Source organism: Platalea leucorodia, assembly GCF_965183815.1.
Source record: "Platalea leucorodia genome assembly, chromosome: 2".
NCBI classification, from domain to species: domain Eukaryota; kingdom Metazoa; phylum Chordata; class Aves; order Pelecaniformes; family Threskiornithidae; genus Platalea; species Platalea leucorodia.
Genome location: NC_138824.1, coordinates 83,824,958 through 83,849,669, shown reverse-complemented (window position 1 = coordinate 83,849,669; position 24,712 = coordinate 83,824,958). Strand labels below are relative to the sequence as shown.

General features: G+C 45.2%; 1 protein-coding gene across 2 annotated transcripts; it reads left to right on the top strand.

Annotated features, from left to right (window-relative positions):
* Positions 1–10,399: 10,399 nt before the first annotated feature.
* RBBP7 (RB binding protein 7, chromatin remodeling factor) lies at positions 10,400–19,011 on the top strand. Of its 2 annotated transcripts, none has more exons than XM_082330816.1 (12): positions 10,400–10,523; positions 10,795–10,939; positions 12,917–13,059; positions 13,549–13,722; positions 14,033–14,148; positions 14,754–14,914; positions 15,358–15,472; positions 15,566–15,643; positions 16,236–16,312; positions 16,766–16,823; positions 17,616–17,726; positions 18,540–19,011. In XM_082330816.1, the coding sequence occupies exons 1-12, from the start codon at positions 10,508–10,510 to the stop codon at positions 18,606–18,608; spliced, it is 1,263 nt and encodes a 420-aa protein (XP_082186942.1). In that variant the 5' UTR covers positions 10,400–10,507; the 3' UTR covers positions 18,609–19,011. The 2 variants fall into 2 exon arrangements, with proteins under 2 accessions (XP_082186942.1, XP_082186941.1); XM_082330815.1 differs by having other exon boundaries at positions 15,346–15,472.
* Positions 19,012–24,712: the final 5,701 nt, after the last annotated feature.

Sequence of the window (24,712 nt, the reverse complement as noted above, 5' to 3'; positions counted from 1 at the left end):
CAAGTAAGTGGGGAGGAGAGCCTGATGAATGACTCTATGGCCACACATGGGAAAGAGGGAAAAGTGTTTCCAAATGTTCTGTTAAAACCTGTAACATATTTTCTAGAATTTTCACATTTCAAGTCAAAATCCCCTGAGACAGAATTTCTGACCTTCACCATCTTTAACTGTTTGTTTCCATATGTGCCACTGCCAAAATGCTGAGTAGGCATTTGAGATTTACCTTCAATACGCCATTTTAGCTTACAAGATGCGTACTGTGAATCTAGAAACTTTGTCCTGAAATAGGTGCAATTTCACTGCAAACACTAAGCAGAGCATATCATGCTACCTGAGCAAATGCCACTGAGGCGTTACAGATGATAGGATATCAGCATACTTAAGAAATATAGGCAAAGAGCACTTGAAACTCTATGAAAAAGCTGTGTTCCTTTCAACAACAAAAAAAAGAAACAAGATAATTTATGTCTACATTAGCAAGTAGGACCATGCAATAGGAGTGCATCTGTAGAGTAAAGCAATTGGTTCCATGCTAAATGTATTTGTGGGGATTTTAAAAATTATTTTAGATTATCTCTTGTCTGGTTCTGTATGTCTGACCCTTCACTGGCAGCTGGAACACATTTCTGGTTTAGTTTCACTCAAAAAGAATCCAATTCATGTGCTCTGAGACCAGTCTGTGGTGTAAACCAACATGCACCAAGCGGGGACAATCAGAAGATTTGCTTCAACAGTTCACTCCTGACGCAAACTACAGTGTTCATGTTAACCCCAGAAGACTTATAATCAGGGTCCTGGAGCAACTCTTTTGGGAGGTAACCTAAATAAAAAATAAGCATTATCTGAAAAGTTATCTACCCCCTATTTTTTTCCTACTTGCGTGTTTCACCTGGGCACAGCTCTCCCATAAGTGTTCACAAAGCCACTTTGTGTCTCTTTCAAATTCTCTTTCTATATTATCTCCGCCGTCAAGGAGGTTGCAACCATGATGAGAACTGCTTGTTTTGCTCACCAATCATTGTCACCTTGCACAGTCCCATCTTCCTGTATCCAACTGTCTTATTCTCAAAATCTAGGAGTAAGATAGATCTTCAGGTCAATAACTGACGTCTTCCTACGGTGTCTGTAGAGTGCTGACAGGATCAGGTGCTGACCTGTGACCGTGGTATGCAGATGTAATGATAACACATAACATATAACTAATAAGAAACCTGTCCGGGCATCCAATGTACTGCATCTGCGTCACCTTCCAAAAAAGAAACCAGGTTATTCACACCCTCCTTAACCTCCCATGTGCAATGTTTTTTAAAGTGAGAGATAGCCAAGAATGACTTCTCACACAGAAATATGTTATCATGCAGTCTGCACGTCTCTCCCCAAGCCTCAGCAAAAACCAGGTCCTTCTTAAGAAAGAGGGCAGAGGTGTTATGTTAACAGTCTTCACTGCTCTACTGTTCCCCCAATGTACCTCACGGCAGAGACTAAAGGGAAAACAGAAGACGATAAAGCCAAACGTTAGCATTCCGGTCATGTGGCTAGAAACTTGAGCTAGGATTAGCAGCCAGCAGTTCTGATTCCCTAAATTACTTTGGCCAAGTTGCTTAGGCCCTGTTTACATTAGATTTCCAGCTGTATGGAGAACTAGTTCAAATATGAAAGCTTAGATTTTTCTAAAGCCCCTAGTGTTAGGGATTTCCTCAGTTGATGGATGCTCAGTCTCAGACACCTTTTAAAGAGGCTCTCTGCAGTATCTCAAATCACAAGATGCTTTTAAAATTCAGAGTTTATTTAATTTGATCCAGTTGTGCTGCCTCTCAGCAAAGCAGCAATTTTGTTAAAACTTTTTTCCTTTAAAAAACCCTTTGAAGAATATTTTAAATGCGCGTCAAATAAGGTCTCAACAGTGTCCCATGATCCTAGGAGTCCCTGTACTCATCTTTAGCTCAGTTGTCTCCCACTGAAGTCCTAGTTATATATCCCATCTATACCAGTAACTAAGTAGAAATTTTAAAGCCTTCCTCCCGTGCCAGCAAATGAAAGCATGTGAATGGAGTTTTCACCTTCTTTCTCAGTTTCCTAATCTGCAGAAGACAGACAAGTGGCAGAGAGACAATACTACTAGCTGGCTGTTCAGGGAACTGAACGCTCCAGACACGGCACTGAACTAGCAGTAAAGCGCTAACACTGTTGACTCGCATGGCCTGTGGTGCAATCTCACAATTGGCACAAACTAGTCTGAAACCAGAGCCTGAACGGAGCCATCCCTGCCCTTGCCCTTGGCCACCTGCTCCCTGTCCTGGTTTCAGCTGGGATAGAATTAATTTTCTTCTTGGTAGCCGGTATGGCGCTGTGTTTTGGGTTTAGGATAAGAACAATGTCGACGATACACTGATGTTTTGGTTCTGGCTAATTAGTGCTAAGTAGTTGCTAAGTGGTGCTCACACCGGTCAAGGACTTTTCAGCTTCCCATGCTCTGCCGGGTGCACAAGAAGCTGGGAGGGGGCACAGCCAGGGGGGCTGACCCAGAGTGGCCAAGGGGCTATTCCGTACCACATGATGTCATGCTCAGGATATGAGCGGGGGGAGTTGGCCGGGGGAGGGGCAATGATCGCTGCTTGGGGGACGTGCTGGGCATTGCTCAGCGGGTGGTGAGCAATTGTACAGTGTATCGCTTGCTTTGTATTACTATTGCACTATTATTACTTGTTGTTATTATTGTTGTTATTACTACTATTATTACTGTTCTATCTTTATTTTACTTTAGTTATTAAACTGTTCTTATCTCAACCCACAAGTTTTCCCCTTTTGCCCTTCCGATTCTGTCCCACATCCCACTGGTGGGGGAGTGAGTGAGCAGCTGCGTGGTGCTTAGTTGCTGGCTGGGGTTAAACCATGACACTCCCCGTCGTGCCAGGTTTAAGAGCAGGAAGACATGCAGTGAGTATGCTCAGCTTGATCATCTGGCTGAAAAACAAAAAGACAATAAACCAACTAGACTGGGGACCTGATTCCGCTCCCCGTTGACCACGTGAACGTTAGCACTGACACAAGGGCAGGGGCAGAACAGGGGCTAGCAAGAGGGGAGATCAGGTCTACTCCTTTTAGCATTATCATGGTCTTAGATTGGCTTAAACTGTTCATAAAAACATACTCTGAAACTTATTGCAAAATGGCATTTACAGCATGATGAACTTTGAACTGGCCCACAGGGAATATAAGACAGACTGCTAATTGCAGAACATGTTCAAGTACAGTTCTGACCTGACAGGGCAGCGCTGCTATCTTTCTTTTCTCCCATTTCTGAACATGTGGCTACGCCGCTTTAGCTGCAGATGCCACTGGGAATAACTAGCATAAACAGCAGCACAGTTTATTTGCTGGATACTCCTAAGATGGTTAGGTACCCACCAGCTTTAGAACTGACTGCAGAAATGTAAACAGGCACCAACCTGGTCTCAGCAGATCTCCTCTCTGCCTGTTGCTTCTTCCCTTATATGATGTCCCTAACACGCCAAGAATCCATAGTTAATCTGGCCCCAGCCTCTGCCTCCCAAAGTAAAAAGCTGTACGGCCATCTGACATAACACCTATCCATTACTACATACGCTCTGCAGTATTGCGGTTCTCAGTATTCAAAACACTCGGAAAGAAGAGAGGATATAAAATTCAAGATCTCTAGAGCTTCCAAAGATTGCACCTGAGGGTGATCTGCCCTAATGACTGAGTAAATCAAACAGAACAAACAAAAATCTTCATTACCACAGAAACTGATCAGTGAGCTAAACCAGCTTGGCATGGTTCCTGTCTCAGTGGGTTCACCTGTGAGACATCCAGAACCTTGAAGATAATGCCGTTATTAATTGCTTCAAGTCTCAAAAGAGGAAGAGTGAAGAACAAAGAAAGAAACCTATGGTGACCTCAGAGAAGTCTTTAAAAAAGAAGGCCAGGCAGCTCAGGTGGGGAGAGACATTCCCAAAGATTAGAAGGCAAGAGCAGAGCTCACTTTCCTTCACTGAATACTTGTAGAGGCTTTGAAGCCCTGGAGTGGAAGATGAAGAGGCAATGGGTTATAATAAACATCTCTCTTTCACCTTCTTTGGCACGGAAGGCTTAGACTTTCCTGTGCTTCACGATGCTTCAGCACATCATTGAGAGCAGCAGTTCGCCTCGACTCCTTTCCATATAACTGAAAACAGCAGCTTCTGGGTTACAGTCTCCTCTGATTCCTGTGACCCAGACACAGGCTTGGAACTGCCCCACTCCTGCTCCCCAGGCTCCTCTGAGATCACAAGGCGGGAGGCCAGGGCCACAAGCAATGAGGAACTCCACCGAGCCAAATGCTGGAAGCTTCAGAAGTCAGATGTCTCCTTCCACTTTATTGCCCATCCCCCTTTTGGCATTCATTTAAGCATTTATTCTTTTAGGAAAATAGATTGTTTGTTGTACAAATTTGCACGTCTGTTACTTCTATCAAAAAGCCAAAGTATTTTCTGCCGAGCAATATATTCTCTGCCATTTCTTTTAATATTCCCCACAGGTCTGCAAACTCCACATATGGGCAATGATCTGTCCAGGCCAGTAGGCTGCAGAACTACGGCAGACTATACAACAAAAGCACATCTGACATCCTCTTGGAAACGTATAGCACGCAAACAGCACGTATTGCAGCACTGTTTCATAAGATGACCTGTTAAAAGCTACTCATATATTCCCCTGCTCCTCAGTAATTCCACCAGTTCCACTACTCTGTGCAAAATTAATAAAAGTGTACCAAGCCAGTTACGTAAATGGTGATATCTATGTCTCAAATAATTTACCTGGCATTCTATACCGAATTATTAAACAAATGCATAGAAAATGCTAAGCAAATGCTGCAGAGCACAGAAATGGCCCAGCAAGCCTAGTTGTTGAGGGAATGCTGCCATGTCCATGGCAAGCAACAAAAAAGTGTTCAGCAGGGTTGGATTTATTAGTCTGGGCTTAGTGCAGTGTTAATGTTATTTCGGGAGAGGAAGGCGGGGCTTGTTATATGAGAACAAGCTTAGTTTGTACGTTCCAGCATAAACATATTCTACATCAAAGGTAAAACACTGTATATTCCTGAATACTGAAGGAATGCACAAGACTGCCATAGGATTGCTTCGCATTTGCAGCATGAAGTTGAATACAACGGTTAGCTGAAAGCGTGACAAACGGCGCTAGTTATCCAAAACAGGCGGATCATGAGTTCCCACTGCAGCATCCCAAGAGTGGGAACAATCCCACCTAGAAGGTGCAAGCGGAGTATTTGCCTACAATGCTGGATATAATCCGAGTGAGTCATGCCTTCCCCTAAGTACTGATGTTCCTACAAATGCACTTTATTCGTTGCAAAGAGAAAGCTATCATTTGCACATGGCTGTGCAGCGTACATATGTTGCATATCAGGATAAAACACAGCCAAGCCTATTTAGAAGTGAACTGCCGGAGACATGCTGTCATTAGACAAATCCCAAACTGCACGTCGCAGAGAACAAGAAAGTCCAAGACACTGCTACACTGCTACAGCTCAAGATTTTCTGTGACAGCAGGGTATTGGTTATGTGTGATTTATACTGGGGAGATAATAGTTGCTGGGTAAATACAAAGAAATATTGGATGAGCAGTGGGGAAAATAAACACGGTCACATTTAAAGAAATTCTGAATGGATGTTTGCATCAGTTAAACTGAGGTGTGCTTTTCTTATCTGCATGAAAATGACGCTTTATTCCAAACAGGCTACTGAGACTATGCAATGACAGCAAATATATTAGAGAATAATAAATGCTGAGGCTGCTACTTTACTTTTCCAATGGGGAATTTTGAGGTTTTGTGCAAACTTGATTTTCTTTAAACAATTTTCTGACTGCGATGGTCATTCGCAGTAATACCTACACCTGCTTGCTGAGTTGTGCTACGAACATCCATCAGCTCTGCATGATGTATAAGAGACATAAGCATCGGCAAGCCAGCTAATTCTTTGCAGAGCAATAAATCAGCATACGTGTCTTCAAGGTGAAAATTAATAAGTGCATATAATTCTTCATAAGCGTATCTGGCGATTTGAAACACAATGCAGCACATACAATTGAGGATGCAGGAGACAGATTTTTTTTTTTACTGAAATGAAAATGCAATATTTCATGCTTAGGTTTGAAAGAAGTATAGCTTAATAAAATAAAGCTCAAGTCACTCTTTTACTTCAAAACTAATTTATCGTACATTTTACACATACTGCAAGTGATGAACAGTGGCCTTGGATAATTACTTTCCTTACAAAGTGTGGGAATCAAAGGATATGTTTTAGATGTGTGGTCACAGATATGACCGTGCTGATGAATTGCAAATAACCAACCTGAGAGTCGATGATGCGCCTTCTTTGATAGCTGTACTGTTTATAAATTGTCTTTGCCATGACAATCTCAGTGGGAGAAAAGCACTTAATAATAGCATTTTTGGTGCGTGGATTTAAATTAAAAGAAAATGTGGCTGTGTGCAAGTATAATTGCTAACAAGAAGAGAACAGCGCTGGTCACTTACCAACTCTTTTGATACATAGGCGTGACAGGTTTTGCTCACCAAAGCTAGTACTAGTCCTGGCAGCCCATCAGAATCCAACTCGATTTGCAGATCCTAAACAGGGTCTGCAAAGATTTGTGGAGGGTTGGGAAGCAATTCTTCACTTACAGTTCAGCCAAGCCCTACGTGACATCATTGAAGGACAATTTCGTTTATCGTTTTCCAAAACTAATTCCCATTTTCCCCATCATATCCCAGGTAAGCTGTGGCAACAACTACTGCTGTTGACCGCAAGAGGCACAAACAGCATCCCACCCAAATGCTCATACAGGCTTGGTCATTCACGGGGCCCTGTGGTCACCATTTAGTGAGAGCTAACAGAGGTCACTGAAAGCCAGGAAGCCTGACAGATTTCCTTTATCCAGTATCTGGGGGTTAAGTGATCAACGCTCTGTAGCAACACACAGACTCTGAAAGGCTCAGTCTTCACTCTCCAACGTTTCAGTAAGGCCTCAGCACTTTGTAGGAGTAGACACATACTTGGCAGCAAATACCAAAACAACTCGTAAGCGTTGCCAAAGGCAAGCTGGTAACACATCTTGTGTGATCAAGGCTCTGTGTCTGTGCTAACACACTCACTCGTGTACTCCTGTGTAGCGGATTATTTTACAGCTTCCAATTAATTTAACAAGATTCCCGTTTTGAATAAGTAAGCCATGGATAGCTTTAATTCCAATTTGTGCAGGTTTAAGGGGAAGATTAATATATATTTATTTAACTTCTTCACCCAAAGACTTTTATTTTTCAACACTCTGGCCAAAAAAGCAACGGTTGTTTAGGGAAGGCTTCCTGTTTGAGGAGCTGGCTGCTTACCTCAGCCTTCTTCCCCGATGCCCAGGCTACAACCTTCAGCTGCTGTTACCAGCATCTGACTCTCCAGCCTCTCCTAGACATAAACATTTTCCATAACTGGGCTCCTTGTTTGAAAAACTGGAGTCCAGACCATAGAAGGCTCAGCCCATGAAGAGTGTCCTCACAGAGGGAAATTAAAAAACGCTGGCTCTTACTTGGCTGCGTGTTCCCCTCTCTCTCCTGCCACTCTCTCTAGCTGAGCACAGTGAGCTCCGCTACAGAGCAAATTTCCTCCCCTTCTGGGACTCCAGGCATATGAGCCTCAGTGGTACAGGATTTGTCTCCCTGAGTTCAATACTGAAGCAAGAATTCATCTGAAGACTGTAAGTCACAATGTGGTAAGAAAGCCTGTGCAATTTGGAGGCAAAAAGTTCCCTTGAATCCTTGGGGGAATTTGGGAGAATCCAACCTGATTCCTAACTGCCTCTATTTCCATTATTCTGCTGGAAAGTGTTATTAGCTGCCAAAAAGATCTGCCCTGGTTAAGGCTGTTACCTGTGGCAAGCACTGTTCATTCAAGCTGAATAGAAAGCAGTTAAATTAAATGGCCTTTTGGTTGGTGGTAGCTGAAACAAGAGAACAGAAAGGCTGGGCAGGCACGGTAGCAAAGCTGTATGCTTGATTCCTATGTGACTGCTTAACCGAAGCTGTGCCGCTCACCACAGCAGTCAGACAGTACCACTGACCCTATTAGACAGCAACAGAATTTAAAACTCTTGTGAGAATGACTGATATTATGTGACTGAGGATTCAATAATGCAGTTCAGTGTCTTCCATGCCCTAATTGTAACTAACAAATAGCACAAACATGCATTTCTTCTAGAAAATTAAGCAACATTCTGTTGTCTTCAGCACCATTGCTGAAAAACAGTAACTATTCCGCTGTGGCCTCTCTAACCATTTTTACTTACAGATTTCAAGTTGTAAAGTGGGATTAATATCTAAGTTTTTAATATAATTTAGGGCTTGTTAGCTAAGACATCCTAAATACAGGTCAACTGCCATTCTTTGCTGCTAAATTTAAGTTTGTTTCAAATGCAGACAGGCTGCCTGGTAGCTGCTGGATCTCCAAGAAATTTCCGTTTTACCCCCAAAGCCCGAAACCTCCGTACACCGCGGAGCGCGGGTCAGAGAAACAGGCTGCTGCGCTGAGAGCCGGCGCAGCCCCTGCTTGCCCCGCGGCCCAGGGCCGCAGCGGCCCTGCACAGCCGGCTGCAGCGCCGCACGCCCCCGCTCCCCCCGGGTTCCCCGGGGTCTCCCGGAGGTAGCTGCCTCCGCGCGTTTCCACGAGGCTAAGCGCTAGTCTCCATTCGTGCCAGGATCATTTTTTAACTGATGTTAAAGATGTGGGCTGTTCTTTCCTCTTTTGCTGGCTGAACTATTGTAATTTCTGACTGGTGGAAAGGGATATCTTGCATCTTGTATTTTGGACACTTCTGTAGAAAGTAATTTCCCTCTCGTTGACTGCATTGCCCCTCCTTTCTGAATGTACCCTGGGTTCTGTTTGTGAAAACTAATGAATGATTTAAGTAATAATAAAACTACTCCTGTTTCCCCAATTTCTACTTCCAATGTGCAATGAACTGATGCCCTACTTGGTAAATTTGCCTTAGAGCAGCAGTAACAAGTAGGATTGGTTAAAGAGGAAGGCCAGAAGAACGGTTTTGTTCTTCACCCACTCCTGAGCGTTCTGGGGATTTTATTTAACACCTCTAGAATTTTGGATTTTTATTTTGTCCCCTCTGCAAGGAAGACAAGCGTGAATGATGCTCGTGGATAGCATGTTGGTACTCTGGTCTTCCCCAGCAGCACCGAGGGAGTGCTCCCCAGTTTGGCTCCTCATGTTGGTACTCTGGTCTTCCCCAGCAGCACCCAGGGAGTGCTCCCCAGTTTGGCTCCTCATGTTGGTACTCTGGTCTTCCCCAGCAGCACCGAGGGAGTGCTCCCCAGTTTGGGGGCCCCGTGTGGCCAGGGGGTACCGCTCAAGCGGAGAGACGACTCCTTCCCCCCGCGGCGGTGCGCCGGGCTCCCTGCAGCTTGTGCGGCGGCCTCTCGGCGGCGCTGACGCCCTCCCGCCAAGCTGGGATTTTGGGACAACGGCAAAATTTTGGTGAGCGCGTCGTGCCCATCAAACCCATACGTCTAAAGCGACTCCCACGCCCGCGCCTCCGCGGTACGAGCCGCGCCTGCTCCCGCTGCCGTGAGACAGCGGCGGGAGCGGGCGGGCAGGTTGCTCCGCCGCGCCCTGGAGCTGGGGTGAAGCCGGCGGCGGCCCGTTCGCCAGCTCCCACTGCGGTACCCGCGGCGGGGCTGCTTGACCTACAGCCCCACCTCGCGGCAACAGCGCGGCCAGGCCGGCCGGCCTCCCCCGGCCCGCCAACCCCGCGCCGCTGCGGCCGCCTGGCTCCTCCTCGCCCTCTCCTCTCCGCTCCGCCCCACCCTGTCAGCCCGGGGCTGCCGCCCGGGCGCATCGCCAGCTCCCGGGGGGCCGAGTCCGGGCGCCCTCGGGGCAGGGAAGGCCCCACGGCACCGGCGCCCCCCACCCTTACGGCTCCCTCCCCCCGCCCGCCAGCGCTTCCAGGGGGCTCCTGCGCGCTCCCCGCCGTTAAGGGCGGCCCCGCCCCGCCCCGCCCCGCCCCGCGTGGGCTCAGCGCGCGCCAGCGCCTGATTGGAGCGCCCCGGCCGCCCCGCGCGCACGCGCGCGCGCCCTCGCGGCCCTTCCGCCCACTCCATTGGCTGCCGCTGTGGGCGGTGGTGCCGCGGGCCCGGTGGCGGCGCATGCGCGGGGGCGCGAGGCGCGGGTTGGAAGTCGGCAAGCCCGCGCGCGGCGGGGTGGCGGCGGCAGCGCCGTTGGGGCCCTCGGGGCTCTCACTGCCCTCACCGGCAGCCCTCGCTCCTGCCTGCCCGCCCGCCCGCCCGCCCTCCTCCTCCTCCTCCTCCTCCTCCTCCTCCTCCTCCTCCTCCTCCTCCCCTTCTCTTCTCCTTCTCCCCCTCTGGCGCCCGTAGCCGTTGCTTCCTGCGCCGCGTCTCGCCTGCGCGCGCACGCGCACACTCAAAATGGCGAGCAAGGAAGGTAGGAAACCGCCTCCGCCTTCTCCCCGGCTGGGCGGTGGGGTGAGGACGCGGGTGCCCGGGGGGGGCGCGGCGGGGCTGAGGCGCTCCGCGCTCCCTGTACGAGGAGCTTCCGACGGGGTGGTGGCGGGGGTGGGGCGCTTGCAGTTCTCCTCCCGCCCGCCGCCCCTGAGGGCGCTTCGGGACCCCCGCTCCTCTCCCGCGCCCTCCCTGGTACAGCCGCGGCCCGTGGCGGCGCCGAGTCCCTGGTTCATCGCTCTCCCTTCCCGCAGTGCTGGAGGACACGGTGGAGGAGCGCGTTATCAGCGAGGAGTACAAGATCTGGAAGAAAAACACCCCCTTCTTGTACGATCTGGTGATGACACATGCTCTGGAGTGGCCCAGCCTCACCGTGCAGTGGTTACCTGATGTGACCAGGTGAGAGAAAGGAAGAGAGGCCTGGAAGGTGCCAGGGAGGCTCGGGTCTCAGCTGCTGATTGGCCTAGTTTGCAAAGTGGGAGCTGAGGCTGTGTGCAATTGCTTGTTCCACTTCTCTTTCTGCCTCTGTTAACCATGCCTGCTAAGTAACTTGAGGATGAAAACCACACAAGACAAGAATAATTTGGGTTAGACTCCTCTTTGTGAGCTTGTAACGCTTTATTTTGCTTACAGCTGTAAAACCCTTTTGTGTATGCAGAAGCTTTGAGGAAAAAAGTCACAAATTGATACTTTGCAGAACTCTAGCTTGGCCTAGCAGAGGATGTTGTGAGGTGTGAGGAGAGAAATCTTTCTCAATTTATTGATATATGAGACCTAACACTCTTCTACAGTTAATTCTGACCAGAGAAATCTATGTACTGAATTAGCTTTTTCTTGAAGACTGTTTTTACTCATGTGCCCTACAGATTACTATTCTGTAGAAGCTATAGTATCTGTCTCAGATTTTTTTTGTTGTTGTTGTTTTAAGTCCGGACTTACTTAAGAGGATATTGTTCTAAGACTGGTGCTTCACGTCCTGGTTCTGTCCCTGGCACGCTGTTGGCTTCACATATTTTAATTTTCCCATTCTTCTGCCTCCCCCTGAAAATTTTGGGCTCGCTGGTTAATTTCTTAAAGAAAGAATTTTGAAGATGGGGATAGATTCTGTTCATGTGCCAGGTACTATAGAACTTAAACTGTCTCAGTAACCACTCAGGGCTCCATTGAGGTAGTGGACAAGGACTGGGTCCGTCATGTTGTTGTAAACTGGATACAGCTAGGTTTTTAAATATCTTATGTGTAAAGTTCATGCAATAATCAGAGGATGGTCTCTTTCCTCTTTAAAATTCCGCCTTACGTATGTGATGTTATACCTGGTGGTCACCTAATTTTGTATACCAGAATGTTTGGGGAAGATGTTGAGAGATGTGAGATGACTAGTCATGGCATGGAGAAAATGAAGTGGGGATTTGAGGGTGTGGAGCCCTTATGAGGAACACTTCTGCTTGCCTCGTATTTTGCAGATTGACTTAATATTCAGTTTAAAACCTGGTATTTCCAATTATCCAGTGTCAAAATATGTAAGCCATTTAAGGCAAGGACTCTCTCTTTGTATGGCACCTGACATGATGGGACACCTGTTCCTGATGCAAGTAAGTGCGTGTGCATTGTGTGTTTTTTGTTTTGTTCTGTATTTTTCTTTCCCCCTCAAAATGTATGATGATGCTTTCGAAGTGGTGTAGTAATACCTACAGTGGTTTATGATTGCCCAAATGATTCCTGTTTGCTTGGATTCAGACAGCGTAATTAGTTTGTTGCTTTCAAGAGTGCACAAGTTGCTTGGTTTTGACTGTTCAAATTTTTCCTTTCAGAGATAAATGGCACTGCCCATCCAGCCCTTCACTTATTACTAAATGTTGCATTTAACCACCAGAAGAGAAATTTGATTCTAGTTAGCTAGGATTTGTGCAGTGTTTAAAAATGAACTTCTGAAATAAAGTAATAACTGGTAAAAGCTTCTGAGAGAAGTAACTAAAATAGGTTGCCACTTGTCCTCAGTATTTGTGTTTTATAGAAAGCAGTACGGATTGTTTTCTAAATCAATACTGTGCGACTGCTAGGGCAGTTAAAGACAGAAGTAGGTATTAGTGTCACCTTTAACTACTGTACAAATTGTAATTGTCCCTTTCAAGCCGTAGTGGCAATATTTACTGACTTGTATTGTCACTCTAGCCTTGCTGGTTGTATCTTTGGCTTGCTTATGTCAGTTCAATTTATTGCACAAGTCTCTCGTGACAAAGGAAAGGATCTCTTATGTGAGTCTCTCTTTTCTAGCTCCCTGAAGAAGTTTGGATCTTGAGTGTTATTGATGCTAGCTATCAAGCTTCTGGGACTGATCACATAATTTTTTTTCCATGCATTTATTATTCTAAACAGGCCAGAAGGAAAGGATTATGCTCTACACTGGCTGGTTTTGGGAACGCACACGTCCGATGAACAGAACCACCTGGTTGTTGCAAGAGTCCAGATTCCCAATGATGATCAGTTTGATGCTTCGCAATATGACAGTGAGAAAGGAGGTGGGCATGCATGCATTCTTAGATTGTGTTTTAGCAGCAGCATTACTAAGTGTTCTGTCTAATGGTATTCTAACTTTCTGTTAAATACTAAAGCTGACATATACTTACCAGTTCACAAGTTCACCCTAATTCTAGATTGTTAATGGTGACTAAAAAGAGGAAACTTCTTATTTCGGGAGAACTTAAGTAATATTAAGATATACAATCCCTACTAGCATTTCTACCAGCTCTGTCAGTTGTGGTGAAAAACCAAGACACATCTACCTCAAATAGAGACTGAAGCTCTGAAGGAGTTTGTATCATAGGGGATTCCAAATATCTAAAGTGTTGATGCTGTTGTGTCACATGGTGCTAGTCTTTCATAGGCTTTATAGTATTATGATAAGATGCTTACCATTGTTTGTTGGAGTGGGGGAGATGGCATGAAATGCTGTTTCACCCATTTAAAATAGTTGATGTGATAAACTGACCTTTTTCTGACAAATGTAGAATTTGGTGGCTTTGGATCTGTGACTGGCAAAATTGAAACGGAGATTAAAATTAACCATGAAGGTGAAGTAAACCGTGCTCGTTACATGCCGCAGAATCCCTGCATCATTGCTACAAAAACACCATCTGCTGATGTGTTGGTATTTGACTACACTAAACATCCTTCAAAACCAGGTGGGTCAGACTCCTTGAAGTTAAGCAAAATGCCTCTTGTCATTGAGGGGAAAACTTGTATTTAACTGTAATTGGGAGGAGAGGTGATGGGCTCTGGAATCTGAATAAGAAGGCCCATATCTTCGGTGACTTTAACTGCCTGGTTATGCTCAATAGCATAAGAGAATCTTAATAGAAGCAGCTATCTCCTAAGAGGCTGATGTATAAAATATGATTATTGCAACGGAAACAAAGATCTTGGGTGCTAATGATGCTCTTATGGATTGATGTGCAAGGTGAAGCTAAATGGAAGGAATTTCCTCTCTTTCAGACCCAAGTGGAGAGTGTAATCCTGACCTTAGATTAAGAGGCCACCAGAAGGAAGGCTATGGCTTATCATGGAACTCAAATTTGAGTGGACATCTTCTCAGTGCATCAGATGATCATGTAAAAACCACATCTTTTCCCCTATTTAAAAACAAACAAACAAACAAACAACCAGACAACCCCTCCTAATTTTTGCTGTAATAGATAATTAGAGAAAAACTGGGTTAGTGTAGCTGTATATTGCTATGTGGGGAAGCTTTCACATATTGTAATTATATTTCCAAATGCTGTCAGTTGACTTCAGGCTGTAATCAACAACTAGTTCTTTCTAACATTCTTGGTGAAGTAAGAAGAGAATATTTTTCCAGCAGACAACTATAAGAAATTGTTGTATAACAACCTTTAAACTGGCTTGAGTCTGAGACCACAAATTAGTAAGACTCTCAAAGATCAGTTGAACTAATAGCTTATAAATTTCTTTGTGGGCTTTAAAAGTGTAAATTGCTTATGTGATCTTATAAATAATCCTTGGGCCTTGAATTTGCAGAAAACTGATAACGTAGCTCACTTCTCACTTACAGCATATTAAGTGTTCCTTTTCAAAAACAGCTGTTTCAGGAGAGTCATCTCTCTGCTTATGTGTAGAATGTGATTATTTATGTATTCATTTGAAAGGTAATACAGTCAGAGTCCACATAACAATGAAATATGACTCTTATTTACAGACTGTGTGTTTATGGGATATAAGTGCTGGACCAAAAGAAGGCAAAATTGTTGATGCAAAAGCAATCTTTACTGGGCACTCTGCAGTAGTAGAAGACGTGGCATGGCATCTGCTCCATGAATCTCTGTTTGGATCCGTGGCGGATGACCAGAAGCTTATGATGTAAGTTGGGGTTAAGCGGTTTCTGGATAGTGCCTGCTCTGTGCTGTCAGTGGACCAGTCCAGAGCTCTTAGATGAAAAAGTCTGAATTCTGGAATGCTCTCATCTAGCTCCTTAGTGCAGTCAACTATAGTAATGCTGCAGAATCACTGAAATCTGCATGTCATTTAATGTGTTCACATCATTTGAAAATAAGATGTAATTAATATGTATGTCAGCTTCCTGGTGCGAACTGCTTGTGCACAACAGACACAAAATACTGAAAGGTTATGGAATAAAAACTGTAGCTTCAGACTTAGGTTTAGTAATAATGTAGTCTCTTAAACTAATGTGTAGTGTAGTGAAAAAGCACCTCCTGTGAAAACTTATGTTTGTTCACTCTCGCTCTCTCCTCCCTGCCCCTCACCCTCCCCCAAACCCTTTGTTGCAACAGCTGGGACACAAGATCTAATACTACATCCAAGCCAAGTCATTCTGTAGATGCTCATACAGCCGAGGTCAACTGTCTGTCCTTCAATCCTTACAGCGAGTTCATTCTAGCAACTGGTTCTGCTGACAAGGTTTTTACTTGTGTATACTTTAAATTCATAAGTATTCTAGATGATAGTTCTATAGCCATTATAGTAAAACCAATTTCTTGTTACTTCTCCCAGACGGTGGCTCTGTGGGATCTTCGAAACTTAAAATTGAAACTCCATTCTTTCGAGTCTCATAAAGATGAAATTTTTCAGGTGGGTAGACTTTTCTCACAAGCTGTAGAAAAAACTAGAAGAGTACTGACTTGGACAAGAATGTGTAGATTTTCTTATGGTGACCAAGCGCAATAAATAAGTAATTCTGTTAAACATTAAATAGTGAATTTTGGTCAAGAAATACAGACAGTACCACATAGTTTCTTTCTGTCTTTCCCCACTTGACTCTGAAGCACGTAGTCAACAACTTATTGCTAAAAAGATACTGGGAGTTTGCAGGTACCTTCAGTACAGGTAGAAGGTTTCTCTAAAATGTCCTGGTGTAGAGAGGACTTGGGTTCATATCTAATGTTGTGAACTCTGCCTATTTAGTAGGTGCAAGTAACAGGGAATTTTAGACAATTAAATTTCATGATATGGTAAATCTGTGACAGTGAAATAATGTTGGCTGTTCAATTTGAGAAATCTTAAGACTTTAAAGCACCCTATTTGAGCTATAGGATATCCTTTGTGCTGGAAGAAACTGATTTGTTGAGTATAGTTGTTGAAAATTACTGGCCAAGGTGCTGGTTATTCAGGATATGCTTTAGAAATCAGTAACTGCTCCAGTCAAGTTGTTTTCTTTCAATAGGTTCACTGGTCTCCTCATAATGAAACAATTCTTGCTTCAAGCGGTACTGATCGTCGGCTTAACGTATGGGATCTAAGGTGAAGAGCAATTCCTTTATTTTAGTATATATGAAGAGATGGTTAAAAAAAAAAAGGCTGCGGACCTCCATTATTTGGTAGACTTGATTTGTGCTGTTCTCCAGCCTTCCTTGCTTGCTTAACTCAGACCTGGTCTCTCGGGTATACAGTAGAAGCAGCACAGTACTTCTAATGTTACTTCTCTGTGAGGACCTCTTGCTGATAGAATTGGTTTCTGTTGTCTTTCGTAATAAGTGATTTCTGCCTCCGTGTGCTTCACAAGTTAGATTCTATTTCAGTAGTGATAGCACCAAACAGTTGATGTTTTATACCTGAGGCTTATAAATCACTTGACAGTGACAAAAGCCAATAGCAAAAGCAGATACTGGAAACAACGGCTATGAACTCTGAAGTTAAGCTGATAGAGGATGCAACTGTCATTATTAATAAAAAGTATAAACTACTTTCTTACAGTAAAATTGGAGAAGAGCAGTCTGCAGAGGATGCAGAAGATGGGCCTCCTGAGCTGCTGGTAGGCTTCTGTTGAGGTTTCAGTGTGCCGACATGCTGTATGGCAGTGTGACGCCTTATGACTGCGTGACTAAAACTGCAGCAGTTCATCAGTCTTTTCCCCTCCCTGGTTTTCAGTCCATTGCTATAACTTGCAGTAGGCTTCCTCTGTTCAGTCCCGAGGGTAGTGATTTCTTTCAAAGCTGTCCTGGACATGATTTACACATCTTTATTGTCAAACATATTTACAGTTCGGCCACGTGCTTGTTGGTACTCTTTTATAACTAAACGCGTGTAAAGCCAAGGCCTCAAATTGTTTCTCTTGCGTTAGACTGGTTAGGTCCCATATAGCTAACCTTACTGATGGAGAAAGTACAAAGGCTTATGTTTTGGTTTGCTTCCTTAGGAAACAAACAATTAAAAATGCTTATAGTTTGGTTTCCCCGTTTCCTGTGTAGCTGTATAAGTGCTCATGTAATTAGATGAGGTAATGGATATAAAATACGGCTGGATTTCACAGCCTAACCTTGTGTGAAGTAGCACCATTTCGAGGATGTCAGTCTGTTGTTGCTATAATAAGAAGAACTGTCGTCTGAAACGCTGTCTCAGCAATCGCATCTGGTCCATAAGCAACGAATGGGGTGCGCTGTTTCACACACGCCTTCTTTCCGGCTGTATTGTGAATCTCTAGTAGCAAGTTGTTCTTCTTTGAGTAGTCATCCGCATGATGAATTTAACTTCTGAACCTTGGGTTTTAACAGATTTCTCTCTAGAGATGAAATGGCTTACTGAAGCTTGTGGGTTTTTTTAACAGTTTATTCATGGAGGACACACTGCCAAGATTTCAGACTTCAGTTGGAATCCTAATGAGCCTTGGGTAATCTGTTCTGTGTCGGAGGACAACATAATGCAGATATGGCAAATGGTGAGTGTCAACTCTTGAGTTGCTCCGAAGCTTGTTGCATAAATGAGACTGAAGTGGCTTGTTCTTCTTGGGGCAGCTTGTGCCTTCCATGACTGGAAGTAGTCTGTCCCCTGTACTTCTTACACTGTTTGATTGCAGAGTAAGACTTTCAAAAGAAAAAAAAAGAAAAAAAGACGAAACCAACCTGAATAAATGCAACTGCTAGCTAATTCCTGACTCCTAGTCTTAGGTACTAGTTAATGTTAAGAATAAATGTGGCAGTTGTGAACTTATATCCAATACTAGCCAAGACTTATTCTTCCCCTCATCCCCCACGTGTTGGATGTGAAGCAAGATGCCTTTTAAGTCTCCAGTTAGTTCATATTATTTTACATTACAGGAATTTGATCAGTTATCTTATAAATAAATGTGGAATAAAGTCACTTTGGCATAATTTCAGTTAAAAAAATGTAACAGACTTAAATGTGCATCACAGGTCAGGCTTTCAGTTTTTTATAGCTGTTCTTTTTGTGTGTTCAGACTGAGGCTGAAATAAGTCCAAATAAAATGTTCATGGTAAGGCCAGTGGTGAAATGGCGAATGCTTACGCCACTGAAATAAAACAACGTGAGAAGACAACTGCTGAAGTCCAGCCACTGCGTGCGCATTCCTAAATCTGGCTGCCCTGTAAGGGAAGGCAGGGAGAGGGTCCCTTTACGGAGGGGGTGATGTCTGTGCCTTCTTGGCGTTATCCTGTTTTTTCTTATAAAGTGTAGAAGATTGCTTAAACACAATTGTGTCTAGCACTTGTAACGTAATATTTTGTGTCTTTAGGCAGAAAACATTTACAATGATGAAGAACCAGATATAGCAGCAGCCGAACTGGAGGGTCAAGGAACATAACTTCTCTTCCTTAAGGAAATACTGGGTGTGACATAGTAATATAATTTGACTGCTGTATACATTTAAAAAAAAAAAAGCCCTTAAAAAAAACAAAACCAAAAAAAAAACCCAAAACAAGCAGTGGGCAGAAGCATTACATCAAAACGAGAATATTCTTAATTGGGCACGAAAAGTTTGTATAGGCAAGTTGTCATGGGATACCCTTGGTTATCTGGGCACTTTAAGCCATTGTATACTGTACAGCACTTAGCTTTTAGGGAAAATAAGAATGACTTAATACCTATGTCTATATTTTTAAACAAACTTAGTGGGTTCCTGTAAATAAAACAGTCAAATCCTTACTCTTCCCACGCAGAAAGTGCGCAAAAAAAAAAAAAGTTTTTATTGATATGTAAAAAGAGCTTTTCACTTTTACACAACACTTTTGGATTGGCTTTGCATAAATAAAATTTATTAAATAAAATGCTTGGTGTGTTTAATGTCCATTGACATAATGTGAATGCCTTCTTACCTGAATATAATTTAATTTCTGCATGGTGATAAGGATATGTAGTTCTTAGTTTATAACTTAGAACCGCAATCAAAGGGCTGGGGAGATGGCAGTTGTCTTGACGTGAAAAACTTGGAATAGATCACTTGCTCCCTCACAAGCAGGCTGGGTGTAGAAGGAGATCTGAGGAACGCACGGGGATGGCCAGTCAGGCTCCTCTAAAGTTCAGGTATAAATCTTGAGCAGACTCCAGTTGGGTTTTGATTTGGGGTGGGTGTCTTGTTTGGGTTTTTTTGGGGGTTGTTGTTGTTGTTGTTTGTTTTTTGGAGTGGTGTGGAAGCACTGTCCTTTAACATTTTTCTTGTCTTAGGTGCTAAGATGGCAACGCGGTCTCAGTGAATCGATATCCCCTGTGTTTAGTTAGAGCCCTCCTGTAGCTTTTTTTGATGAAAATGATGTGAGGCAATCAGGCAGGTGTCTAAAATACATTAATATCTCAACAAATACAAGACGAATGTACAGTTTGCTTCTAAACCTCTGGCTGACTGAAAAGCTGCAGAATTTGGACCATGTAGAAGTAAAATACGTCTGTATTATCGTGGTTCTGCGGACAAGTTGTGGATCACCTTGGGAGCGGTCAGTCAGACAGATCTGAGTTGGTGTCTAACTTGAGTTTAAATTAAAGCTTTTAGTTACTTAAGACAGGCCTCAATTAAATGAATTTCTGGCTGCCCTGATCTTTCTGCTCAAGCTGAAAAAAATAGAAGACTGTGGTGACTGATACTGAAAATGTGACTTTTGATGTTGAAAACATTACTTCCCTTGATGCCTACCTTGCTCTTGTCTTTACTTGAATTCTAACGAGTTGGTAGGCGGCGGGGCTCAAGCCGTGTGCCTCACGGTACCTGTACTGGGCCTGGCTGGGATGGAGGTGCGGGTTTATGGCTGAAGGCTGCTGGCGGTGCCTTGGCTGTGCCTTGGCTGTGGCTGGGCAGCGCTGGCGCACACCCCCGGCGGGGGGGACGCAGGCGGGCCAGCGGGGAATACTCCTTACCCTGCGTCACCCTCGGCAACAAAAAACGAGGCAGGGGAAGAAGAAGGGGCCTTCCGTGGTGGCCGTCGCTGGGAGGCTGGCAGGGCATTGGCCCGCTGCTTGGAGGGGCAAGTGATTGCACTTTATTTTTATCCCCTTCTCTCACCCACCTGTTAAACTGTCTTTCATCTCTACCCATGAGATTTTCTTCCTGCCTTGCTGTGGGGAGGTGTGAGCGAGCAGCTGTGGGGGTGTTTGGCTGCTGGCCAGGGTCAACCCACCCCTCTGCCGTTCATGCATGGAAAGCTGCTATTTGAGGTAAATATTCCTATTTTTTAGGGGTGAGAGTTGAATGAATAAGGGGTTTGATTTAGCTCCTTTTGTGCTCTGCGTGGGAACGGGGTAGGCTGGACGCTCCCTAGGTCTAGCAGACCTGCGGAATGTTACATCCCATCCTTAAAAGCATTGATACTTGGGAGCGGGGTGGGAACAAGCAAAAGGGGGTTTTGACAAGGGAGCTCGTTCACGTTTCTGAGACCAGTGCCACATACTAGTACCGTGGGAGCGATCAGCGTGCGGCCAAGGCCGGCCCTTTCCAGGACAGGGGGGGCAGTTGTTAGCTGGAACGCGGGGCTCCTGGGGGAGGTGCTCACCTCTGCGTGCTTCCTTCCAGCACGTCCCCTCCGGCCGCCCTCTGCAGCAGCCTAGCCCCGTGCTGGTGCCGAGGGAGGGGCAGCGAAGGTGCGGAGTGAAGGCAGTGCCAGCATTCCCGTTTGGTTTGGCCAAGGGTCGCTCAGCTGGAAGCTGACATCTGTTGACGCGGTCGTGGTACGGGCAAGCAGGCCAGCAGCGCTCTTTTCCTTGCCTCACGGGAAGGGCTCCCCAGCGACACCCGAGGGGAACTCTAGATGCTCGGGTGCTAATTGAATTTGCAAGTGGCAGCAAGTGATACGCGTTGAACGTACTGAACTTTGGTCAGGTCCTGCTTCCTTTTGGCATTCAGTTTGACATACGCAGCAATTGAAAAGTGGGAAACGAAGAGGTCAATGGCCTGACTGATTGTTAGTGGCAGAAAAAAAAATAAAGCGCTTCCTCGAGAGCACGGTGGTGGCTGTCCCTCGCACAGGTACAGCTGTGGGCTGCTACGGGACCCTTCCCACTGCTGGTGCTCTTCAGGGGTTACTTCAAGGAGACCTACTGGTGGCTTTGCACTGGCACATCCAGTGTAGGTTATTCCTGTAATTAGCGATCTCAGCTTTGTGGGGGTTTTGTTATTAACAACCCTTTTTGGGTTGTTCAGTCTCCTTACTGCCTCACGAACTAGATAGAGGGGGAAGGAGGGAGGGGCGAACTACTAATTGCAGCGCTATCCTCATTGCTCTTACACTGCTTGTTTTTAATCCCCTGCCTGCTGTTAGCAGGACCCCCCGGGGCTGTAGGCACTGGCGCATCACACATAGACGTGTCTCCTTCCCCACCTTTTTTCAGAACAGTTCCTCTAAAAGCGATGCAGGTAGGTGCAAAAGCACTCGAACGTTCCCGGGGAAGGCTGAGGTGCTGTCAGCGTTGAGCGGGTAGGCAGCAGCTGGAGGGGATGCGCTGAACAGCGTGCAAGGGCAAAGCTGCTGCAGGACAGCCCGGCCACTACCCCATTAACCACGCTTCGGTCTAGCTGGTGTGTGCGTGGGTGTAAAAACACTGAAGTGCCAGGGCCGGGACGCAGAGAGGAAGGCGCTCTCTACGCGTGGTTTTGGTTTGACTATCAGGTACGCGGTGGCAGGGAGCTGCTGCTCCAGGGAGCCATCTGGCCTGAGGCAGCTAACGCAGCTGCTGTGCGAGCAGTTTCGGTCCCCGGCTGTCCAGCTTGCTGACCGGCTCCAGAAACAGCTCGGGGCCCCTCAAGATGCTCGTGGCTCAGTGTTGGAGGCCCTCGTGACAGACTGGGCCTGTAGCTTTTACTTCAGCTTCTCTGAATTCATTCCTGTTGGAAACAGCAGAACGCCTGCCGAAGCACTACCCTGTCTGCTGCTCCTTCACTCATAAAAGCCTAAAGCCATTCTTATTTTTTAATGACCTCGTTTTGCATCCTGGTTAACTGGAAAAAAGTAAAATTATTGCAAAAGTATACCTGTGAAAGGTGCTCAGGGCCATGGTTTAGTGGCAGACTTGGCAGTGACAGGTTAACAGTTGGACTTGATGATCTTAAAGGTCTTTTCCAACCTAACCGATTCTATGATTCTATCTGATTATGCCCTTATCCACATTATACTTTCTTATTGGCGTGCATGCTGGACCTTTTCACTTCAGCACTGAAACAGCAGAACAAAGTGCACTCGTGAACTGCGTAAAGCCTCCGCAGAGAAGCACCTAGTCAACACCTAGTTTGACCTTTTGCTTTCCAGGCACTAGGAAGTCCCATGTGAAAGATTCTCTTAATTCTCCCAAACCGGTACTTCAGATGAATGACTTGCAAACCCATGCATGTTTGGGTTTGCATGTTATGCATGGCCAAGCATGCATAACAAATGGTAACCTGGTGTTAGAAGCTGTGTAACTCCTCTCTCCCTTTTAAAAGGCAACCATTCTCTGCTTTAAACATCAAGCCTACATAAAAACCATGTCCCAGAGAAAAGGGTTAGGAGAAGAGACAGCAAGTAACCTTCCGGGGCAGGAGACAGCAGAAGCGCAGTCAAAGCCAGCAAAAGTTTGGATGACCAGGCAACATGACAAAGATCAAATGGTTTTATATGAATACCAGTGATGGGAAAAAACCAAACCAACCAACCACCCACCCCCAACCAATTACATGGATTAAACACCAGTAACATATCTTGGACTTGGCAGAACTGAGGTAGTTATTTGGACTCTTAACAAGAGGACATAAATTCAGTGGAAATGATAGTGAACTACATCAGTACAGAGTATCTATTACACGGCTGTAGTTAGAATAAGGTTAAAAATGGAGAGACTTGAATTCATTTCCTCAGCATGAGCGAATATCACAAGATGTAACAGGGTATTTAAATATTTAGATGCTGCAAGTGATTACTTTCTTGAAGTGGAGCTTTAGGAGCAGTATTCTTGGCACAGTCTTGAATTACATGCAAGGCCTGCTTTAAGACTCAACTGTCCCAGCCCATAAGGTAGGCACACCCCAGACCCTTGTTTGAGCAAGAAATCCAAAATAATATTCAATCTCAAACCCAGAAGACAACAAACAGTTTAAAAGGAAATGAAAATAAAGTCTTTGCAGGCCACACAATATTCTTAAATTACTTAAAAGTTCAGGCTAGATGGGTGCCAGTCAGCAAGATCAATAAAAGCTAGCGTAGTTAGGTGAGACTGAGCTAGGCTGTTAGAAGAAAATACGTCCTTCTTTCAAGACGACATGTCTGAACAAGAGGAAAAAAGGTGGATAATGGGAAATTTGTAAAAAAAAAAAAAAAAAAATCGGAAAGGAGCAAAACAAGTACCTGTGAGGAATGGCTTACTGAAGGCCTAAAAGCAGGTATCTTTTTCAAGTACATCACACCCGCTTGCCAGTCGGCCAGGGAGACGGAGCCCTGGCAGCGATGGACCGAAGGGCTCAGGATGCAGCTGGTGAAAGAGCTTCTCGCATCAGAGGTGCTCTTCACAGGGAAAAAGTACGGCCCCACATGTGTGTGCAGGTGTGTTAACGGGAGACTTAGCACCCAACAAAAACAATTTAAAAGAAGGACAAAATTCTTCAGCTATTAACTGTGATATATAGCCAAATTTCTCTCTAGCAAAAGCTTGCAAATCTGACCAGTTTCTACAAGGAATTTAGGAAGACTGAGGAGATCCACGGCACTACTAACAGCATAGTTGACTTCTGTATCAGTACGCACTGTAAGAAAGGAGAGAGATAATAGAGATGCTTATACAGGGGCAGAGGCAGCGCCTTTTGTGGGGACAAGTCTCAGAGGTGAGGGAATACTTTGAAGGAGCAAACGAGTACAGCAAGGGCAGCGACTGAGACCAGGCAACGTACCTGGATTTCCAAAACACTTAGCTCTAGAAAAGGCTGAGGGGTAGGACTTACCTTGCTCAGCTTTATAAAATGGGAATCTTCAAAAAAGTTAATACTATCTTCAAAGAGTCACAGAGCACATCATAGTATATTGTTGTAAAAAAATTCTATGTGCTACCTAGAAAAAAGTATGCATAAAGGAAAACCGAACTCCCAACTAGTTCTCATAAATTTAGGCAAGTTGCCAAACGTTAGGGAACATGCCAAAAACAGAACACTTAACACTAGGAAACTGGGAGAGAACGGTACCTTAACAACAAGTGACCTCGCATTCGTACGACAGAATAGGGAGCACCCGATGAACTAGACAACCTGGTTTTTAACAGAAGCCCCCACATTTTTCACACCGCACCCAGCTGAACTACGGTAGATCACCTTTTGGAGACAGCAAGCACCAGCAGAATGCAGAGCAGGCAGCCCCAGGTTCGGCCAGAGCTCCTGCTCTCCGGGGTCTGACGTGCCCTCCGCCTCACGACGCCCGCCGCCGACGTGCCCGCCCTCCGCCTCACGACGCCCGCGAACTGCTGGGC